Here is a 23760-nt window from a genome sequence, read left to right as displayed (position 1 = left end):
CTTAGGGACTCATACACATGCCCTCTCTTCTCCTTTCCCAACATACCATCCTAAATTCCATCCCTTATTAAAACATGACTTAGTAATGTAAGAAATAAAGTCATGCAGAGAATGAAGAATTACAGATCTGGGGACTCTAAAAGATTCTGAACATCAACTCTGACAAAAAAATATTGAGGAACAGCAGGAAACTCCCAAAAAACACTAAAACCCTAGCTGTGAGCCTGTGGTGACAATAAGTGGTAGATCCCAAAGGCATGGCTGTGTGACTTTCATCTTGCAATGTTCAAGGCTTAAATACTGCAAAGCTTGACAAGAGGGAAAGTTAAGGAAAAGAGAGACAGTCAATCTTTATTGTAATGCAAATGCCCATCTGCCTCTATACAAGTGAATAAAGAGGAAAGCCTTGGAGATGATTTGGACAGAATGGTAAATAAATATAGGAGGGGGGGCATCAAGGGAATTTCTGAAATACTAGATAACTAGTCAGGGCAAAATCAGATACAGAAATTTGAGCAGATTAAAGGGAAGCTGTCAAACCAATGTCCTCATGGTTGTTGAATTCGCAGAGGTTGGTAGTTGGAAAGCGAACAAAAAGCCAGGACCATGCCAAAGCCTCATGAACTGGAAGCTGAAGTCTTCAAAGAAGATGTCCAGGAGCCAGGAGGGGGATCAGTAGTGGCATTGGTTAGAATGTGACAGAGTATGGAAGTTAAAGTAAGCAGCTGTACAAAAGGAGTGCCTGTCTTTGTTTTGGTTTAGTTTAACACCATGTCACCAGAATAAATAGTAGATACACAGAAAATAATTGAAAAGTCATGGCTTCTGTTTAAGTTTGGCAAAACTCACCATAATCATCTTTAATGATAATTCCAGGACAACTGAATATTAAATATTATAAGTTTATATATGATTAAACATTATAAGTATACATATATATATAAATATATATATACTTATATATGTGTGTATATATATATATATATATATATATATATACACTTCACTGAAAGATCCCAATGTTATTTATGTTTCCTTTTACATGATAAAAAATCTCATATTCTTTCTCCATTATCATCTCTACTTAAGAAGAAACATGGTGCTACGTAGCATAAACCAAAGAATTTAGGTTAATTCTGAGAGTTTCACAAACATTGATACAGAGCAATGGCTAACAATCCAGTATACTATATAACCAGAATTGAGAATGAGCTGATCTGGAAGATTAATTTCTGTTCTATTGCCTGCAACTCTAGGACTACATACATTACCACAAATGCTAATCAACAATCTAATACTGATGCTATTCCTTCCACCCAGCAAAGCAAAATCATGGACCACATCCTCACGTCTATATCCACATCCGTTTTGAGTTAAAAGCAGGAAATCTCAAGCCTCAAGCTACATTTCCTATTTAGCTTTCTTCAGCACTGCCACTCGCCTTGGGATTCTTGCAGAAAACATTACTTTGGGAACTTATTTTCCGTTTCTCTTGCATATCTGATGTCCTTCAATTCTGTGACCCTGGTTACTGGTGGCAACAAGAACCATTCTAGACAGATATGTCCTAATTTATGAAACAGTAAGCCAAATTTAGCAGCCAAGCAAAACAGTCCACTGATTCACATTTTCCCTGCAATTTCCACGGGACCCAGGCACGGTTCCATAAACACTGGGACAACGGTGGCCTTGGAAAGGTTGACTCAAGGTCAACATCCCGGATATTACAAATATTTTGGTTGCACTTGGATGCACAATATATCCACCATGATTGTTTGGTTATATCAAGCCAATTCTACCACCCAGGCCAAACCTAATCAATATTACAAGTGTGAAAACTTACTAAAAGAATAGAATCAGTATTTCTCAAAGTGTGATCCATTAGTTTTAACAGAAAAGCTAACATGTGCTTCATGCTTATGACTTGCTGGGCATATTTAAGCACTTTATATGAATTAGCTCACTTAATACTCATTATACTTCTAGAAGTTGTTCATTCAGACCAAAAAACCCAGATTTATTATTATGCTCATTTGCCAGATGATAAAACTGATTCATAAATACAGTAAATAAATTGCCCAAAGCTATAAAGATATACACAGGAGCTAGAAGTTGAACTGTGTCGCAGCCACCTGGCTGGCTCACTCAGTAGAGCATGCAGCTCTGAATCTCAGGGTCATGAGTTCAAACCCTATGCTGGATGTAGAGATTACGTAAATAAATAAATAGTTGTGTCTCAAAGACAAACTCTCTCAAAGTCTATAAAATAGTAAGCATTACTCCACAGAATGATACAGTGTTCAACATATTGTTTATAATTTCCCAATATGAAAGAACAAATCCCACCCAAAAGTTTAAGAGCTGAGATTTAAGTTGAAATTTCTCTTGGGCCACATAGTGGCAACAATAAGAGAGGGCTAAGTCCATGAAGATATGTCAACTTAGGGGAAAACTGAAAACAAAAACAAGTTATAATCCTCACTCTACAATTCAAGGGAAAGACATGTAAATATAGAATAAAGGGCAAAAGAAAAAACAAAACAACAACAATAAAAACACATGTAATTGTAAACCATCTCTTTCAATGTACCATCTTAGATTCCAAAAATCCTATAGCCCTATCGCTGATCAGAGAATGGGATCTAACACTGTATATCAGTGCTTATATGAAGCACAAATAGAATGTTCAGAAATGGAACAAAAATATACACCAAGAACTGGCCAATTAATTTAGTTCTATATAACTATGATTTCATTTATATGAAATGGACAATTGGGAGTATTACCCACAGGGCTCAAGAAACAAGGAGGGCGGTGTGGATTCCATCTCTGATGGGAAAAACTTTCGGTGATCTGACATTCATTTGTGCCATCGTGCTAGCTGCTGGCTGGAAAGAGCATTCTCACACCCAGCCCCTCTCATGTTGTCATAGATCAGTGAGTACAGACACCCAACAGGGGCCAAAAGCTCCCATATATTAAAGAGAGAGGCAAATGACTGAATTATAGTCTTTTTAGCTTGGAAATACTACATATCAGAAAAGATAAAGACACAGAAGAATGCCATCATGAGAGCCTTGGAATGGAAACTTTAATTAGAGTTTATAGCTTTGTGGCTACAAAGAATGCTTCAAATCTGAACAGACAGCAGCTGTGATATGCTGGCACAAGAACACTGGCCTTGGAGTGAGACAGCCTCTACTGAGTCACACTGCCATTCTCTCAGCGTCTGACTGGACAGACCAGAGAATCTGGGCTTTCTCACATGGCTCCCACGAAAAAGTGAAGACATGTGTGTGAATGTACTTCATCAATTTCCGGGCATGATGCAAACAGGAGAGGCAATTCTCTTCATTTCCCTGGTAGTCCTCACCACTCAAAAGCAATGACAACCAGATCAGGAAGTTAAGCACTGCAACCTACCTATCACGCGTGTCCTGACTCTGTCACTGATATTTTGCATGACTTCAAGGAAGGAATTGCTCTGATAATGATGCTGGTTTCTCACACACAGTTCCAGAAAAAAGCCAAGAAGGGAACAACCCATAAAACAAACAAGCTATTGATAAAAACAAACAAACAAACAAACAAACAAACAAAAAAACCTAAGAAGGCACAGCACTGAAATAACTTCAGCTCTAGGATCATGACAGTTATTGATCTGATAATTAATGATCCCCCCCCAACACACACACACACACACACACACACACACACACACACACACACTTACTATACTATAGGGCCAAGGAGACCACACTCACAAGCTCACATTCTTTCATTTCTTTCTACTTCATGTATCACATCTAGAAGTCTCACTTGAAGGCCCAATTTTTATTGCTGCTAGATCTCCCACACATTGCCAGATAGTCTTTGGGAGCTAATGTTATCATAAGAATTCAAAACAAGAAGCTGTAAATATTCTAGCCACTGACCTTATCAAACTATTCCTGCTCCAAGTATTGTTTTAAGCAAAAGCTTCCACTCCCCACTCCCCACCCCCCAGGGGTAAAGGCATGCATGGGTCTGGAATGTATTAAAGGAAGTCAGAGATCTTAATAATTGCAAGGACGAAAACAAATCTCTACATATGTTCTCTTATGTCCACACTATCCACATTTGATTTATATAAGCTTGAAAGCATTTGGAAAAATACTTTTAGGCCATATTATTGAGCTTTATGACCAGTATGATACTGCCATTGTCCAAGTAAAAATGGGCAATTCAATGTGGTTAATTATATTTATATAATTATATAAATATATATTATATAATTATATTTATATAATATGTATATATTAAAACAATTTTATAAACTGTATATATTCTTTTACGAATAAATAATGACCTTGCTGGTACATTTGTATAGAACTTGAACATTTTCAAAATACTTTACTCAACCATAAAAGTAAATCTGTTCCACATATAGAATAATATTAGTGATATCCCCATTTCCCATTTTACATAAAGGGAAACTGAGTTTCAAAGATGTTAAAGTCTTTCTCAGGGATCTGTGGAATCTGTCTACTGCTTTATAGTCAGACTGTGTGCCATTTAAGGTTTTAAATGACACTAGGGTAGAGTTAATCTCGTGCTACTAATCAACTGAAAATTATAAATAAAATTGAATCTTAACTATTAGCGTACAAAATTTCAGAGGGAAGTCTATAGAACTGTGTAGCAAATACAACTTTTTTTGTTTGTTTGTTTGTTTGTTTGTTTGTTTCTAACACTGAAGTTACAACTGAACTGAGTGATAAGGTCAAAGTATTTTTTCAGGACTCACAAAGGCCTATTTCTAGGATGCCAGAGGGCTTACACATTTGACTTTCCTTTCTAATATATTCAGCATTTTATGTTGCCAAGACCTACCATTTTCATGACTAAACATCAAAATTTTTCATCCTGAGGGTAAAATGTTAGGATTTATAATGACCAAATCAAGGAGCAAACAACTCAGTTGCTAAAAGTTTCACAATTTAATAACAGTTAATGACTTTTTTAATAGGAGGAAATATTCTGCCTTTTATTTTATTTTATTTTATTTTATTTTATTTTATTTTATTTTTAGAGAGTGTGTGAGCACTAGAGAGGGGCAGAGGGAAAGAGAGAGAGAGAGAGAGAGAGAGAGAGAGAGAGAGAGAGAGTATCTCAAGTAGCTTCCACACTCATCATGGAGCCTGATGTGGGGCTCGATCCCACAACCCTGGGATCATGACCTGAGCTCAAACCAAGAGTCACTGACTGAGCCACTCAGGCATGCCACCTCATTTTATAAATGAAGAAACTGAGACCAAGACAAGGGAAGTACATCATCATATAGCCACACAGACTTAGTGGCATATTATAATTAGAGCCACAATATTCTAACACCTTCCTCTAGCATTATTTCCAAAGTATCACACCCAATAACCAATAACTAGTATCACACCTAATAACTTTCATGTTATTAATCTTTTTTTTCATGTTATTAATCTTAAAATGACTTATAAGGTTGGACCAAGTACAAAGAATCAAGTAGTGATATCAGCTATGCATCAATGTCAGGTCAAAGACTCACATGTAATAATCTGTAGAATGAAAGAGGTATTAATTATGGTAATGTAATATTTATTCTAGGACAATAGGAAAGAGAAAAGGGAATCATCATTTAGGAACATTTTTCTTTCTTAAGTCCTATGTAAATTGGTTTCCCATGTATAACCTAGTAGGCAAATCTTTATTATGTGTCCTATTGGAAAGATGAACCAGGATTATCAAATATTTATGTATCTGTGAAGAGTTACATCATGGTGTTCCAGAGGGGTCTCCTCTATGGGTCCATAAACAAATGAAAGGGCAGGCTAGTGGCAACTCAGCAAAAGTGTTGGGACTTTTTTACAAGCAGGACTTTTTAAATCAGGAGTAGGAAAGAATACTGTTAACAATGAACAGTGGCAAAATCCAGTTGATTTACGTAGGTTTGGTTTAGTGTTGGAGAGAGAAGCGTGACTGAGACTTTTGTTAGAGATCAGAAGGACTTTTCTGTAGCTTCTTGCAGTAAAGCATTGGTAATAGCTCTGCCAGAGTTTTGAAATTACGTCCACTCCAAATTGTATTCATCATCATCATCATCATCTTCATAATTGAAAGATAATTTAAAGAGTCTGCATGGAGACTTCTAGCCCTGAACAAGATAGAATAAACTCATTTCTCCCTAGACCTCTTTTGAAGTACACCTAAAAACTCTGGACATACTACAACAGACAAAGACAGGAAGACTGAAAGGTGGCATGAAGGAGGTGGACAGGCTAGGTGGATTCCAACATAATAGTGAATGTTCTGGATTTTCTTTTTGTCTCCCAGATATCTCAGATAGGACTCTGGAGAAGCCTACAATATGGTAATACCAATGGTGGTATACGAAAAAGGCCCCCCAAAGCATGTTCTCTCTAATTAAAGGACCAGACAAGCTAGTCATAACAGAATAGAAAGGATTCTGACAGTAAGTGTCCTGCTCCAGCCAAACACAAGGGAAAAAACCATGGTCAGCTGGTTGAGCAGAAGGCCTGGACCTCCACTCCCGTCTTCCCCAGGAGAAGCAGCCATGACTCTTCTTCCCATCTAGAGAGTAAGGCAGAAATTTCAGGGAGGAGGGAGGCAGATAAAGGGATTCTATAAATATTTATGAATTCTATAAATATAAAATCTATAAAATATAAAATTCTATAAATATAAAATCCTTTAAAGGATGTTAAATATTCTTAAATATGAAGTCCTGGGCAGACCCCCTAAAAACCTCCATAGGAAACTGACCAGGAATAACACTGGCAAAGGTTTAAGCACTGAAACTATAGTGTGGAATAAGGCCAGGTTTTCAGACCGGTCTCTGGATAGCACAGAAGTGACACAAATAAGAATAGCAGTGCAGGGGCTCCTGGGGTTGAGCTTCTGACTTTGGCTCAGGTTATGATCTCATGGGCTTGTGAGTTTGGGCCACACATCAGGCTTGCTGCTGTCAGCGCAGAGCCTGCTTAGAATCCTTTCTCCCTCCCCTGCTTGCGTTTTCTCTCAAAAATAAATAGACATTAAGAAAAAAAAATAGCAGTGCAAAGACTGTGTAAATGAAATTGGGTTTTCTGAGTATATGGTGATGCACTTGCTAAGAGAGGTATTCCCCACCTTCCATTCTTAAGCATGGATGTTTTGATCCGTTGTATTACATCCAACTTAAAACTTTCAGTGGTACTCTGTAACCGCGACTCAATCCTTTTCAGATGTTACCTCGGAGACACAGTCCTCAGAAACCAGAGGACTGATGTGGATTATACATGTGGATATTGTTACTGCTAAATATTCCATGAGTGTGTGTTCCCGTGAGGGTTTTAAGGCTTGGTACTGTGTTTTGGGTTTTTTTTGTTTTGTTTTGTTTTTTCTCTCTTTTTACTTTTTCACATTTCTGTAAACTATTTACAGAGAATGTGCTGGTGACCCTGGTCTAAGATTATTTTAACCAGAATGAAGAAGCAGGACAGAGAGAGAGCTGTAGGACTTTCCTAATAAAAAAGTACTTAATGATTCCCGCATCTGAGGGTACAAGACAGATTTTCATTTCATAAGATCATGGAGTCTTATTAACTCTGGATTGTAAAAAAAAAATGTTAAATCTTATCTATCTCAATATCAGTTTTGTGCTTGAAATTTAAATGCAGCCTCCCTGTGAAGCATTTGTCAGACTCATTTTCAAACACCTTCTTCTGTGGTTCCCAATTATATCTAAGTACCTCTTAGTATTAGGAAAAGTCTTCTGTGTTTGAGACGAGATCTTTGTTCTCTGTAACTTCTGTTAGTTGGTCTCAATTGTTCAGTTCCTCAATGCCATAAAGATCAAGAATAATTAATTGTCTCAGCTAATGATCTTTTTAAAACCTTGTTTCTTTAGTCTCTTCATCCCTATTTCAACTTTTATAAAACATAGTTTTGAGTCTTCTATCTCTTTGTCTTTCCTGCACATGCCCAAGTTTATCTAATACCTCTTAAGCTACCACTAAATGAATATTAGTGCAACCTTCTTTCAAGTTCTCCTTTGCAATGATTGACTATCCAAATGTGAGGACCAGCATCAGACACACTGGAAGTACTTCTTTTCTTGTGACCTTTCAAATGCCTTTTATCTCATTCTACTTTTTATTCCATTATAATCTCATCATTTTTTTCTTTTCCACAGGTAGATGGTTGAATCGCTGTACCAGTCCACTAAAGTATTTTAGAATCTCTGGCTGGCAGAGATAAATGGGCTCTTATTAAGCCCTCTGGTCCAGTGTTTCCCTTGGCCAAAAGGACACCTTAAGGCCTAGAGAGAAACATTAGTGATAAAACCAGGGACAGAGCCTGAATTATTTGATCCTAGACTAATTACCCTCTACTTTGTTATTTGAGCTACTCGCCCATTTACCTGACTGTTATATAAGAAGCTGTCTAAATCACTGGTGTCTATGATAAAGAGATGTTTCTTGATTCCCAAACCTAGGCCATCCCCCAGGGATACTCAAGACCAGGGTGGGGAAGAGGCTTAAAGGGGTTTAAAATTCCCAAGATGTGTTGGTCTGTGGGAAGAGATTTTATCTACTAATAGGAAACAGAGAAAGTTTGGAATGTGTTTGAACAGAGTCCATTTTTTTGGGAAAATACAAAGAAGAGGCCACAATCTCAAGGAAATTGTGAAATCAGAGAGTCAGAAAACATAGTGGGGAAGAGAGCAAAAGGACTTTTTGCAACACAATCCCAAGTGCCCAGTAAGAAGATGTTTTTTGTTTTAGCCCAATGGTGAAAGGAGGCTGGTAAGTCTGTGCTCCATTGTACAGAGAATTGAACTTGAAGCCAGTAGCTCAAATTGAGCATGTCAGGTTCTGGTTTTTTTGAGTCTCTAAGCTTTTCTCTACCTTCTGCACATGTAATTATCTTCTCAGTTGATCATGATATGTTGGTTTAACTTTCCCTTTGCCTTTCACCTTCCTTCACAAGTTTGTCCTCTGCCCAGACACTCAAAGACAAAGAATGAGTACTTTTTTCCCCTCTCTCTCTTTTTTCTTTTTTCTTTTCTTTTCTTTTCTTTTCCCTTTTCTTTTCTTTTCTTTCTTTCTTTCTTTCTTTCTTTCTTTCTTTCTTTCTTTCTTTCTTTTTTTCCCTGAGAGAGAGAGAGCATGAGTAGGGGAGAGAGCAGAAGGAAAGAGAGAGAGAATCTGAAGCAGCCTCTCTGCTCAGCACAGAGCCCAAGGCAGGGCTCCATCCCACAAACCTGGGATCACAACCTAAGCTAAAATCAAGTGTCAGACACTCAACCAACTGAGCCATCCAGACACCCCAAATAAGTACTTTTCTGTCAGTGCCAACCTAGGTGAGCCCACAAACTTTTCTTTAAAAACTTCTCACAAGAACCCAGTAGAGTAGGTATGACTACTTCCATTTGCCAGACAGAACTCGGGTTCAGGGGTGCCTGGGTGGTTTAATTGGTTGAGCAACCAACTCTTGATTTCAGCTCAGGTCATGATCTTGATGGAATTTTGGAAGAGTGGTGGTGGTTTGAAGATGATGGCCAAGAAAGTATTCTTAAAGACATCTTTTGTGCAAAAAGGTGATTTTATTAAAGCCCGGGGAAAGGATCCATTGGCAGGAAGAGCTGCACTGGGGTTGTGAAGAGTGGTTATGTACTATGCAGTTGGGGGGAGGGAGGTAAAGTCAAGAGGGAGTTTCTTAAAGGGATTTCCATATGCTAAAGAAGACTCACAGATTACTGGAGGCCTGGCTATTGTCAAACTAAGGTTGTTTTCCCCTCTAGCAAAGCATTATCATTAAGACAGTAGGGAGTTCCTGGAGATTAAGCTATTGATAATAAAGCCCTTTTCTTGTAATATTACTAAAATATGTGTAAACTGATGGAGACTCTCACTTTAACCATTTGTTCTCTGTCCTTTTGTTCTTGGGCAGCCAAGAGTGCCTGAGGAATGTCACACATATCCCACCTTGGAAGGGGGAGAGGCAGGTGAAGGGCTGTGCTAATTTGTGTTTGGCTCTCAACTTGCCTTCTGGTCCCTCATCAATCTCACAGTTCATGAGTTCGAGCCTTGCATCAGCATGGAGCCCACTTGGGATTCTCTCTCTCTGCCCCCCCCCCACTTTGTTCTCTCTCTCAAAATAAATAAATTAACTTAAAAAAGAAAAGAAGAAAAGAGAAAGGAAAGGAAAGGAAAGGAAAGGAAAGGAAAGGAAAGCAAGGAAAGGCAAGGAAAAGCAAGGAAAGTAAAAGAAAAGAAAAGAGAAGAGAAGAGAAGAAAAGAAAAGAAAAGAAAAGAAAAGAAAAGAAAAGAAAAGAAAAGAAAAGAAAAGAAAAGAAAAAAGAAACTCAGGTTCATACAGGTGAGCTTTGAGAAGGTCCTACAATGCATAAAAGAGAGGACTTTTTGAATACAGGTCTGTTTGATGTCAAAATGTAAGCCATGAGAAGTAATTGAGAACTCTGGCTTTGTCATCAGAAAAACCTGTGTTCAGATTTTGCCTCGTTATGTCGTACTAGCTGTATGATCTCAGACATATTTTTGATTTTTTTTTTTGTTTTTTTATTTTTGTTTGTTTTGTTTTTGTATTTATTTTTGAGACAGAGAGAAAGCATGAGTCAGGGAGGGGCACAGAGAGAAGGAGACAGAATACGAAGCAGGCTCCAGGCTCTGAGCCATCAGCACATAGTCTGATGCGGGGCTCGAACTCACAAACCAAACCATGAGATCATGACCTGAGTCAAAGTCAGATGCTTAGCTGACTGAGTCACCCAGGCGCCCCAATCTCAGACATATTATTTAACCTTTTAAGCTTCAGTGTCCCTATAGCAAAATGACAATTAAATTACCAATTAAATGACAATTAAATGATCAATGATCAACATTGGTTTGAGCTGTATGGGTCCACTTACACACAGATTTTTTTTTTTCAGGAAATACAGCACAGACTGTAAATGTATTTCCTCTTCCTTCTAATTTCCTTACTAACATTTCCTTTCCTCTACCTTCCTTTACATAAGAATACAGTAGATGACACATGTAAACATACAAAATATGTGTTGATGGACTGTTTATGCTATCAGTGATGCTTCAGGTCAAGTGTAAATTATTAACAGTTACATTGTTGGGGGATCAAAAGTTGTATGTGGAGTTTCAACTGTGTGGGGGTTGGTGCCTTTAACCCCTGTGTTGTTCAAGGGTCAGCTGTACTAAGATCTGTATCTTAGGGTTGTTACGAGAATTTGATGGGAAAATTTTTTAAGGCTTTTAGCATAATACCTGAAACACAGTAATAGTAAATCAATAATATTTATAATTACTAAGAATTATAAAACATACCGCTTCAAAGCTCAGTCCAAATGTGTGATTTCTGTGGAGTTTTTTTTTTTTAAGGTAATTTTATTATCTTTTCACAGAGATGGACACAGAGTCACAGAGATGGTGAGTAACCAGGCATGCCATAAAAGGAAAGATTGAGCTACTCCTACGATTTCAAAGAAACCTGAAGCAGCAAAATGGCATTTCCCTCAACAAACTAAAAGTCACTGAAACCACAATTCACTTGGACTGAGCTTTGAGGCAGTATATTTTGTAACTCTAATTATCAGTAAAATTTCCTAAAAGGTAGCATTTCATATCTTACCATATATTGATTTTTTTTTAAGCCTCAAACATACGATAGAGCAAATGTACTCTTAAAACAACCTGCACTCTTGATTAATTCTTCGGCTTTTCCACCATCTCTGCTTCCAAAAGTTTTTCTTTTTTAGTCCTGTTTTCCTATCTCAAAGTTTAAAATTACCAGCATTTTCTAAAGGGCATTCCTCATATACTACAAATCTTTAAGACATGTCTTTTTTTCATACTTAATTCCATCACGTGGATACAGAACATTCCTGAACAGCGTCCACATAATCTCATAGGAGTTTCCTTCAATGAACCTATTTGAAGGTAGAAGAAATGCTTTATTCATCTTCACATTCCCAAAAGAGAATGTTACCCCTAAAAGTGCTCAGAAAATTCTTTAATTGCTGATTGGGAAAGCAGTGTAGTTTAATATAAATTAAAAGGGAACATTTTTACTAAGAATCTCTTTTTTGTTTGGTTTCCTGTGGCATTTATTTATTTATTGGAGGGGGATCATATCACTTGGTGAATATTCAGTGCTGTGCATATACAATCTCCCCCAAAAGGATTCCTTCCTTCTCTGTTTCACGGAGGAAACTGAGTGGCTCTCCTACCCCAGGCGTTCTCAAAGCAGAAACGTCTCTACTGAGAACAGGCCTGTGGCATTGGAGGGCTTTCAGAATGACCAACATCTGCTTCTGAATGATTGGCTTTATGACAGACATGGATGTCAGAGTGTGACACCCACGTGTTGCTTCATGAAACCTCCTTATACACATGGGACCTTGCCTGGCCTTTGATTTCATTGCCTTCACTTTCCTTGTTTCTATCATCTCTCCATCGTTCTCCCTCTATTTCTGTATCTCTCTTTGGTAGGGTCAGAATGCTTGTGTCCCCCTGATATTCATATGCTGAAACCTAGTCCCCTAGGTGATAGCATTGGGAGGTGGGCATATAGGAGGTGATTAGGTTGTGAAGGCAAAGCTCTTATGTATGGGATTGGGGACCTTATAAAAGAGGCCCTAGAAAGCTTCCTGGCCCCTTCTGCCACATGAGGTTACAGCAAAGCAGGACTCTCACCAGACCCTGAAATCTACAGGTGCCATAATCTTGGCCTCACAGCCTCCAGAACTGCGAGGGATAAATGTTTGCTGTTTATAAGCCACCCAGCCTGTGGGTTCTGTGATAGCACCCAAATAGACTGAGATACCCTCTGACTCTCTCTCTCTCAATCTCTTTGTCATTTTTTCTTTCCTCTGAAACCCTTTTATTTATATTCCCTACTTTTAGGCTTCTATAAGTGGGTGTTTAGGGTTCGAGTCAAGCTGTTTTCTAAGATTACATATGACACAGAGCTAACCCCAAGAAAACTAACAGTTGCAGTGGGTAACTTTTACATGAATGAGTTTGGTTACATTCCAAGTTGAAAGAGATGTAAGTTGGTTCTGGAGTCTGAAGTTTAGAACCAAGAGTGTTAGTTTGTATTGCTAAAGTAACCTGCCCTATCACATTCAGTTGACAAGTGGAAGTAGAGAGAAGCCAGATCCCCCAGGCTTTCATACAAGCTAACTTAGCGCACCCACAAAGGAGGACCAGCTATAGGACATGAGCCCAGGGATCTGCATCTTAGAGAATGAAGCTCCACTTCCAACTTCCAATGGGTTTCCCCTTATAAAAGGTGTCACATTACAGCCAAACATTTGCATAAATATCATGGTTCATCAGTAAGCACATTGCTATCTAGAATATATTGTCAAAAACTTGATTTATACTTGTCTAAACGTGATGTCCAGTTATCTTAAATATGCCTAAATATTTAAATCAGTGATTCCCATGTGTGGTGATTTTGACACCCAAGAAACATTTTGAAATGTCTGAAGACGTTTTTTGTTGTCACAGCTTGGAGTGGGGCTGAAGGTGTGGCTACTGCTATAAAGTGGGTATAGACCAGGCATGCTGGTAACCATCATAACGTGTACAGGACAGCCCACCACAACAGAGAATAATTCATCCCAAAATATCAATAAGCAAAAATTTGGACACTCCAGCTTAAGGCCTACTGACCTGAAAGCATGTAGACTTCACCGTATAATTGAGTCCTCGGTAATCGTATGGAAACAATGATTGACTATGAAAGTCTCTGTCCCTGGTGACTTTTCTAAATGCCATATTCTAGAATCAAATTCTGATTGTTGATCCTGGATTCAATCTAAAAACTATTATTAAGAAACAGCTCTTGCTTCAGTGGGGAAATAATTAGTAAGGTCTTCCGGATTAGTCTTTGATACTATAATTTGAGGTCATTCTTTTAAAAACAGCCAAATCTGGTTTTAAGGTAATTCACTGTGTCTGGAGTCCTAATTATGTGTTGATTTCTTCATGCAAGCCTCTTGATCTTGGCAGAGTAAAAGCTAAAAATTTAGCAGTGAAGCAGGAAAAATAAATCAAAATTGGCTCATTTAACATTTCTGTGATTGAGGGTTTGTTAACAGTTCCTCTGTTTTGCTTTGGATTTGTTTATTTCATTCTATCTCTTGCTTTTCTCCAGTCCCTTCCTGAGTTCCAGTATAATTACGCTGCAGTCCTCAGGAGTATCCCATTACTTGTCCAAAAACTGAAATCCACTATTTGCAGATAATGAATTCCAGTAGGATCATTCTGATACCCCTACACTTCTGGAAAATCTGACATCTTGGATCTCCCTCTCTCTGGCTCTACTCTTTCATTTCTCTTCCAAAGAAGATTCTTCGCCTCATTCATTTTCATCAGGCTTACTGGGGAACAGCAATAACCCAGGTTCCTATTCCTGAGTTTTTCCCAAAGTGGGCAGAATAGTAGCTCAGGGAATAGCATCGTATAAGGTAGCTTTTATCTTCAGGGTTTATTTCCATTTAGCAAATAATGCGTTTCATTTAAATTGGGTTGAGTTTGTGTTTTTAGGGTAAGCCTTATAAACAAAGTGGTCATCTGCAATGTCACAAAGGTGGGACTCAGGGTTCTTGAATTCTAATCCTGGATTTTCCATTAAATTGCTGGATGAGTTTGGACAACTTGATTCTCCTTCAGGCTTTATTTTCCCATCTGTGAAATGAGATGGTTGGAACACTGATGTTCCATGAATGTGGTAGTTAGCAGCTGCAGAAAGATGGGGAGCTGGGAGGGGAGGGGAACATCTTCCCAACATATGTCCAAGTCTTGCACAAGGCATATGGGGAAAAGGGACATTAAAAGAAGTCTCACAGAAGTAGATACCTATGTCTGTATACGAAATTAAACAAGAAGCTCTTATGGCCTTCATTTCATGAGAGCCAGAAATCTGACATTGCTTCTACCACTACCTGCTTTTCTCTCTCCTTTGTCGACCCCCTCAACCCTCTCCTTTTCACATGTAATTGCACTGTGTGGATCACCAATGGGACCAGGAATCAGGGAGGAGAGGAAGAAAGAGAGAAGTGAGTATAGAAAGCAAAGTAAAGCAGAAAGGGGTGTGGTCAAGTGAGACCAGCTTCTTCTGACAATGGTCTGCAACTTCTTCCGTCCTGAAAACCAAAAATCTTACTCTCCAGGACTAAAGCATACCAAATCATTTTTTAAAGATGTGTTTGGGCCATTTGGCAAATGAGGGCTAGGCCTCATGGAAATTACATAGCTAGGAAGTCAGACGGCAGGAAAGGAGGGATGGATAAAAGGACAGAACAAGAATTATAGGAGAAAAGCTGAATGGAAAAAAAGACAGGAGAAATTATTTTTCCTAATGAGAAATGCAAAATTTTCCACCAGACAACTATGACTCTTGGCTGAGTGGCTTATGCATCATGTGAATGAAAATGCAGGGTGGGCAGGGCAGTTCAGGAAGCTCTGCCTTGTGTCTGCTCTGTCTCCGAAGGCAACAGGTTCCCTGCAGACCTCCGCCACACCACTGATTCACCAGACAGTCCTTCAGAAGGTAGCCATGGCCACTGCACAGAGTCTGGGAAAAGCACTGGCCAGAAAGTAGAACACCTACATTTTGAACTCAGCTTCACCTAGTGACCCTCCTCGAATTGTCATGGAAACTCTGAGGCCAGTGTCATCAGCTAGTAAGTGACAGGGACGGACTTCATGATCACTGAGGATCCTTCAAGCTATAGCATCGTTATAGTTGCAACCATTTTCACTTGTCGCCCTTGCTAGACCACATTTCTTGAGCAAAATACTTCTCTCTCTCTCTCTCTCTCTCTCTCTCTCTCTCTCTCTCCCCCAGCTCTAATATCTGTATGTGATTCTAAGAAATCCTGTTTACTCAATTCCTCGGCAATACAGAAGAACCATTATTACAGCGAATCCCAGGACTTTTTGTTTTAGGTGAACCCAGCCATCTTTCAGAATGTATCAAGCCCCATCCATGAAGCAAGCTGACATTTTATTAAACATTCCCAGAGGAATTCCACACTGCTATCCCTCTGGAAATTATCAGGGAGCTAATGATATTAGTGACAGAATACATTTATTTGATTCTCAGAGATGGAATCTGTGAAGAGAGACAAGCAGTGTATTGCTTTCCTTTATTAAAACCTGTAAAGGAATCCCTGATTCACCAGACTAGGAGAGGAGAAAAACTTATAAGCAGTTCCTGCTCTCATCAAGCTGAATATTAAAGCCTCTGTGGCACTTCCTATTTGTAATCGCAATGGATGACTAATAAAGACTTGAGCTCCATTTGGGAGGCCCCAAATGGACAAGCCCCCAGTGGAGACAACTGAGATTCTGATTCCTTGGCTCATAGGACTGAAAAGCTCCTAGGCAAAGAATCTCCAAGGTTTCCTCCCTAAGAAGTGGGACACAAAGATTCTACTAGTGGATTTTGATGATTCAGGCACAAAAAAGGCCCAGTTGTAAAAAAAAAAAAAAGCCATATCCTTGAGGAAATAATCACTAGGGCAATTTCAGAAAAGCTATTTCAAGAAGACATAAAGTTAACTTCCTATTTGAAATAATTTGGGGGAAAAATGTACACTGTCTACATAGAGCTAAAAAAGTTTTGAAAAAGGGACACAAAAAAGGTTTCTATTCTGAAGTAACAGTTCAGAAATAACTAGCAGTCGTGACCTAGGCTTTCCATTTTTTGTTTGTTTTGTTTTGTTAAGGCATTCATCTAGAAAGAGAAAGAAGTTGATAAAGCAGATTAAGAAAGTTCCTTGGGTTTACTTTTTTTTTCTTTTCTAGAAACCCCTAATAAAATAGATTATGGTCAAGAGATGACTCCAGGAGGGAGATAGGATTGCCTAACTTAACTGCTATTTCCGTTTCCCCCCAACCCCCCTTTAATCCTGAGAAGAAAAACAAAGGTCAAATGGCCCAAAGCACCAACTCAGAAACAAAACATGCAGGGGCAAGCTTTTTTTAAGTTAAAAAAATAAATAAGCAGCACTGGTCTTTTGCTTTTTGTTTTTGTTTTTTATTCAAAGGCTGGGAACAGTGGGAGAAAAACAGCTACTGTCAGAGTATTCTGAATATAAAGCACAGAGATAAGGGGAAAAAAGTATCTCTCTTAACGTTTGTTTACATTCAACAAATATACATAAAGCAGGCACAATGTGTCAAAGATTTTCTGAAGCACAGCTTTAAGTAATAATTAAATTAGGGGAAAAAAAAAAAAAAAGATGGAAGAAAAAGACACTGAGGTTTGCAACACTAGCCAGAACTCACAAGCAGAAAAGAGTGAGAAGTCAAGGAATCTGCAGTCTTTCTGTAAGTTTCTGCTGCAACTGACCAGCCAAGAAACCAAATAACTAGTATGAGGATACCTCCGGTTGCCATACGAAGATCTTTCTCAACAGTATCTCTACACAAGAAACCAAGCTATTATCATTCAACAAACATACACTGAGGGTTTATTGCTACTGCACTCTGTTTTTGATATTTGAGGGGGATACAGAAGCTGAGGACTCAAGTGAGATCTATTATACCTAAATTTCTAATTTTAAATCATATTTTAATGCCTGTATGATTAATAATCATCCACCTAATAATCATCCAGATCTAGAAACTCCCACTTTAGGAGATGCAAAAATGACTAAGACAGTTCTTGATGTCAAGAAGCTCACATAAGTGACAGGCAAATAAAGGAATTTCTCAGAAAACAAAGCTAAAAATAAAACATGCTATGAGAGGGAGAAATTCTTTGCTGTGGACATTCAAAGGAAGGAGAAACTGTGTTCTCTTGGGAGCTCCAGATAGAAGGAAGGAGGGCCTCAGAGAAAGAGGTATATTTGTGTTAGGATAATTACCATTCGAACATGCACAGAAGAAGGAAAAATCTATTAAACTAGTAAGAAGAAGAAGTATGTTTATTTCTTCTATGTTTATATGTTTATTCTTATTATGTTATATCTCCAGTGTTTAGTGAGAAATAGGACACTTTACCTAAATCTTCTCTTAAACCTAGCCTAAACCAATCAGATAAGTCCTATTATTTCCCCATGTTGCAGATGGGAAAAGCAAAGCTCAGAAAGTTTACATAATTTTCTCACAGTCAAGCAGCCAAAGACTGAGGAACTAAAAGTTCAATTCAAGATCTATCCCATTCTAGAACCTACCCACCACCTAGAGAATAAACAAAGCCCAGATGTGCAAAAGTATCAAATACACAAAACATCCATTGCCCCCTCTAGCTGGAAGGAGGCAGAGAGGGGAATATAGGACCAGGAAGGTTAGGGGGGAGCCGGGCCATGGATACTGGATTCAACTATGTGGGCTTTATAAGGCAGCAAGGGGAAGCCACTAAAGGTTTCTGAGCAGGGAATACTATAATGAAAGTTCTATGTTAGGCTTTGGGCTATGACTGATGAGTCGTATCTAACAATCTGAAATGATAAAAATCAAAGTTTGAAGAGTCTCACCCTGCATTTAAACAAAAAGGTGTGGCTAGATACCAAGTGGGACTACTGCCTCATAGCTGTCCAGACAAATTCCCAACATGCCAGTTCTTAAGGAACATTCTACAGAGCAGCACTTAAGATAAATGCAGTGAGTGTCTGTTATACCACAGGACAAGGACCTACTCATCCCTGGAGCTGTCCAAATCTGGCAGAAGGATAGCCCTGGGGACTGTAGGATGCCGGGGGACCTAAGGCGACCCCAGCGGGCAGCAGGCATAGCACAGGCAAGGGCATTAGTTATCCACAAAGCCCAGACTCCTGATTCTCAGTCCTGTGCTCATTTCATCAAATCCTATTGCCTCTGCCATTAAATATGTAACACTTATGTGGGCCCCTTTCCCTCTCGGGTTCTCCCTTTCCCCAGCTGTGAAATGAGAAATTGGACTTCATGGGACTCAGATTTTGCAATTCTCAACCCATCTTCCTCTCCAACATACTGGTATAAAAAATCTGCTTCCATCAGTGGCTCACCAGCTGGGATATGGTAGAGGAACAGCAGCTCCTGAGAGCTTCTATAGTTGGTAAATCCTGAACTGAGAAGAACGGTACTCCCTTATCTCTAGGAAGCCCACTAGTTCTGACTATATTATAGGCTTCATGGTTCTCAAATTCTGGTTGTGAACTTGCCATTGAATTCAGTCTGGCCCAGGACTCTCCTTTTCAAGTGCAGCCTGGTTCACTGAAGTCAAAAATAATTCAACAACATGAATAATCCAACAACATATGGGCCATGCTCATATCCAGGCACATGCAGAGAACTCCTCATTCTATCATCAGCGAGTAAGCACTTCTGGACCCACACTTGTCAGAGCCTGAGCATACTTTGTTATTATTTGAGAGTTTTGTTTTACTCTCAAAGGATGGCGTCTGCATGCATGGGTGCATGTGTGTGTGCGTGCATGTGTTTATGATTAAAATTCCCAGGAAGCCAAGCAGAGACTGAACTTGTAGAGTTCTTGGGAGAAGGGAGGGAGGAACCATGTTACACCTTATTACACAATCACAGAGACACCCCTACAAACTCCAGCCATCAAAAATGAATCTCCAAAGAAACACAAATATCTCCCCAAGAGATTATCAGTTATGTAGATCCAAGAAACTTTGCTTATTAGAGTAGAGGTGAATAGGGAGAAGATACGTGTTCCGTTCTCAGAAACACTGCTGATAAAACAGAAATTAGCACACGGGTTCATTTTCTTGAGAGAACGTCTTAAACTTCGTTGGTTGATCCGTCACACCCAACAGTTCACCCACAGAGGTGCCCAGGAGTAGCTGATTCCTATGATCAATTCACGGCAAAAATGTGAGGCGTGTCAAACCTATAGCTTCACCATTTTGACCCTCCAGCCAGGGGACTGAAGCAGAATGACTGCTAAATGTGACATTAACAGCGATGCACGCTTCATTGGAGAACCAAAGAAACCGACATTTCAAAAGTTACCTCGTGGTTATTTATTTTTCTAGGACTGGAGACGAGTACGCATTCCTTCAGGAAAATCTCCCCAAGGTGTGTGACAGAAGTATCAGCGGGACTGCCAACTTCACATCTGAGATTCCTGGGAAGACTGTGCTATGGGGACCAAACTGGACCACCCACACGTTCTATTCTGGGAACTGGCTCAGTTTATCTTCAGCTGTCAGGTACTTAAGGTCTCTTCCCTCTCTGCTATTGACTGATTTCTCTAAGACCACCAAAAATCATGCCATTCATCCGAAAGAAAGCAGATTTATACTTCATGCATGCTTTAGCAAATTCATCAAGAAGCACAAGCAAGCAGAAGACAAATCTTGGAAAGGATTCAGGCTTTATCCTTATTTCTTACCCAAGATATTAGTCTAGTGGACTCCAGCCCCTTAGCCATAGCACTGGTAGTCTCAGTTGTGATTTCCTGAACTCCACAAACAACTGCAAATCTCCAGAGAGCCCTTCCCACAAGAGCACAGACCTTGTGGGATGGTGTTCACATGGATGTACATGGTGTGTATTTTTGCCACCCTAGAAATTCAGCCTGGTCTACCGGCTAACAGTAAGGGCCAACCCACAAAGCTGTCACTTCAACAGGTGTAGAAGAGACACTGACACCTTGACATAAAAAGCCAGAAAGTGGGGGACGGAGGAGAAAAGTATAAGTTCAGAGTGTCATGGATGGTGTCCAGAAATAGACTAAATTCTCTGCTGAAGCATCCAGATAGATCGTCAAAATTGCGGATGTGGATAAAATGCCCACATACACCGTATACTGCCGACACTAACTTCAGGCAGGTTGAAAACACACAAATAAAACCCAAAGGAGACTACTGGGCATCTGACGTCAAATAACTCACTCCAGTGCTTACCTCCAGAAATCAGAAGCTCTCTGTAAAAGGAGAGTAAGTCAGCACTTTGGGTAGATACTTTTAGTCAGATTGCCTCACACAGATTCACCTCTTCCGTACCTGCTCTTTAACTTTTGATCTTTACTGCTTTGTAGGTGCAGGGGGAAATAGAAGAAAAGAAATTTGTTTCAGAGCAAGGCAACTTTTAACTCTGTTGTTCTGAGGTCGTTTTCTTTTAAACTTCAGAGAAAAGCTGCAGACTAGGTGTACACGAGGGATGAGTGAGTGGAGACAGAAGAGAAATGGGGGTGAGGTTGGATCAAGAAACGAAGGGAGGGAAGACCTTATACTAGACCCAGCCGTGCCAAAGTCTCAAAACTTAGCGTGGGACGGGTCCTTTAAACCTCATCGTATCAATGCTGTCCTCTTTTGGAGAGACAAGTTGATGCCAGTGGAGCTAATGGCTTGCGCCGGGTTCATCTAGTGTTGGTGACACACCCTGGGCCACCAGATACCTAGATGCACAAACAGAAGACAGACAGGCAAAAGGAGACGCGGGCAGAAAGGTTAAGGAGCAGAGAGCGCCGGCCAAGGGACAGGGGCCGTGGGGGAGGGCTCGAGAGAGCGTCCCGGAGCCGCAGGGGGCGTTAGGTGCGCGCTCTGGGTACCTTGATGTAGGCCCGCTGCAGGTAGTTGTAGGGCACTCTGCGCTGGAAGTCGCTGCGCACATCCTCGCTGACGCGGTGGCGGGACGCGGGGCCCCCGAGGCGCTGGGTCTGGCAGCTGCGATAGCAGCGCGCCCGCTCCAGCAGCGCGCGGAAGAAGGGCAGCTCGGCCGCGGGGCCCGCGCCGGGGGACGCGAGCGGGCGGCGCGCGGCGCAGTGGCGGGCGCAGCGCGCGCGGACCTCCCGCAGACGCCGGTGGCTGCGCAGCGCCGCTTCCAAGTCGCGCACCGCTTGCTCGTAGTCCTCGCTGTAGTAGGCGGACACGCCGCTGGCGTAGAGCAGGTCGAAGGGCTGCAGAGGCCCGGGCTCGCGCTGCGCCTCCGGGCGCGGGCTGTCCGGGGGGCCGCCCCACAGTGGCGGCGGGAGCAGCAGCAGCAGCAGCGGCAGCAGCGGCAGCGGCGCCCAGATGCGCTCCCGCATCCTCCGGCGCGGAGAGGCGCGGGACGGCCACGCTCACAGACGGCTCCGGCACCTGGCGTCAGGGCCCCGTCTCCCACCTCCGCGGTGAGAGCGCCGGCCCCGCCGCGATCCTGCTGCCCCGCAAGCCCCAGGTGGCCGCCGGCGCTCCGCCGACTGAGAGGCGGAGGCCGGGTCGGCCGGCCGCTCTTAAAGGGACGCCCACAGCTCACACGCTCCTCCTGCTGCCCGAGCCTCCGCGAGCCGCTCGCCGGCGCTCAGCGCGCGCCCTGCAGGCCCCGGCCGCCGCCGTCCGCAGGCCAGGTGCCGCACCGCCCAGTGCCAGCCGGGGAGCGGGCGCCGCTAGGGGCCGGTCCGAGACCGGTGCTTTCCACGTGGGCTCCCTTCTGCGTTGCAGAATGGATGGGAATGCTCCCTTTTTAGAGTGGAGGAAACCCCGGCTTAGGTTAGGACTCCAATCCTCTTCTGGAATTGGTGCATGGCCTCGCAGTTGGCAGAGCCCGTCACATTCAGGGGAAGCACTGAAGCTCCATCTCAGGCTGGGAGGAAAGCACCAGGGGACCAACTGGCCCAGGTGCGGAGGCTTGAGGAGAAAGGCATGAGTTCAAGTTTACAGAAGTGTGAAAAGGCAAAGGGAGGACTCAACCTTGGGTCAATGGAATCCGAGTTTCCTGCGCCTTCCCTTAGGGAGGGTCCGTCCCTTGCCTTTTCATCCCACTTTGCGTGGGTGTGTGGTCTGCCTTGGAGCGGGGGTGGGGGCAAGGGAGGAGCCAAATAGCCCACTTTCTGTGCTCAGGTGGTATCACGGGACCTAGAGGACCATTGGAAAGGCGAAGCCGTCCTTAACATTCTGCCTGTTAGTGTACCACCCGTGTATCTTGTGCAATCAAGCCTCAGCTTCCTCATCTTCTGCAACAGGCAAATGTCCCAACACAGCCAATGGTTTTCAAATAGAAATTCTTATTGTAGGAGTTGAACAAAGAGGCAGTTTAAACTTCCAGTACCCCCAGGACTTAAGCCATGAGCATCCATCTAGGAATGAGAAAGCTGAAAGAAAGGGCTGGCTGCCAGACTCCAATACACTTTAGCTGGGGGCTTTCCTGTTCCTCTGCTTCTCCTCTCTCATAAATACCTTCTGAGTCAAGGTGTTCCCCTCTTTCCTGTTTGTTGGCTCCAAACTCTCCAAAGATTCCAGAGAGCTTACTCACTGGACCCTTGACTCCAACCTGCCTCCTGAAGACATTCCTGTGTTCTCCTAGTGCCTGTGGCAATGTCTCCGAAGTCTCCTCCGCCACTGAGATGGTGAGCAAGAGGGAAGGGTGATGGGAAAGAACCACATCATCTAGTTAATGAATCTTCAAAAAAAAAAAAAAAAAAAAGTCTTGTGTGTGGAATCCCCACTCTGCTGAGGAGGTTGCCAGAATTTTATGGTCCTTCCTTCATTCATCTTGCTGGGTTTGACCACTCTGACCGTGAACAGCCTTGCCTTTGTAATTCTGAGGCGCCCCAAAGAATCATGCTGTTATTATTTTTCTCTACCAAACCTCTCTCATTCTGGCTCATTCCACTGATGGAAAATCTCCAGTTTGGAGCTGAGTGTGTACTGAATGCTTTAAATGTTCAGTATGCCAGAATTTGCACTTGGGTCACCCGCCCAGACTTTTTCTCTAGGGATTGACTCTCTTTTCAGATAAGACTCAGGGTCCAGAGTTAATCAGTGCA

General features: G+C 41.4%; 1 protein-coding gene across 1 annotated transcript in view; it reads right to left on the bottom strand.

Moving 5' to 3' along the window:
* Positions 1-22156, bottom strand: part of P3H2 (prolyl 3-hydroxylase 2) — a 149008-nt gene extending 126852 nt beyond the window's left edge. The window contains exon 1 of the mRNA XM_060639523.2: positions 21565-22156. Within this exon, the coding sequence (XP_060495506.1) occupies positions 21565-22041 (477 nt within the window). The 5' untranslated portion in view covers positions 22042-22156. The remainder of the gene's footprint in view (positions 1-21564) is intronic.
* Positions 22157-23760: the final 1604 nt, after the last annotated feature.

The sequence above is a fragment of the Panthera onca genome, chromosome C2, assembly GCF_046562875.1.
Source record: "Panthera onca isolate mPanOnc1 chromosome C2, mPanOnc1 haplotype 2, whole genome shotgun sequence".
Classification (NCBI taxonomy): Eukaryota; Metazoa; Chordata; class Mammalia; order Carnivora; family Felidae; genus Panthera; species Panthera onca.
This window is presented reverse-complemented; position numbering and strand designations above follow the sequence as displayed.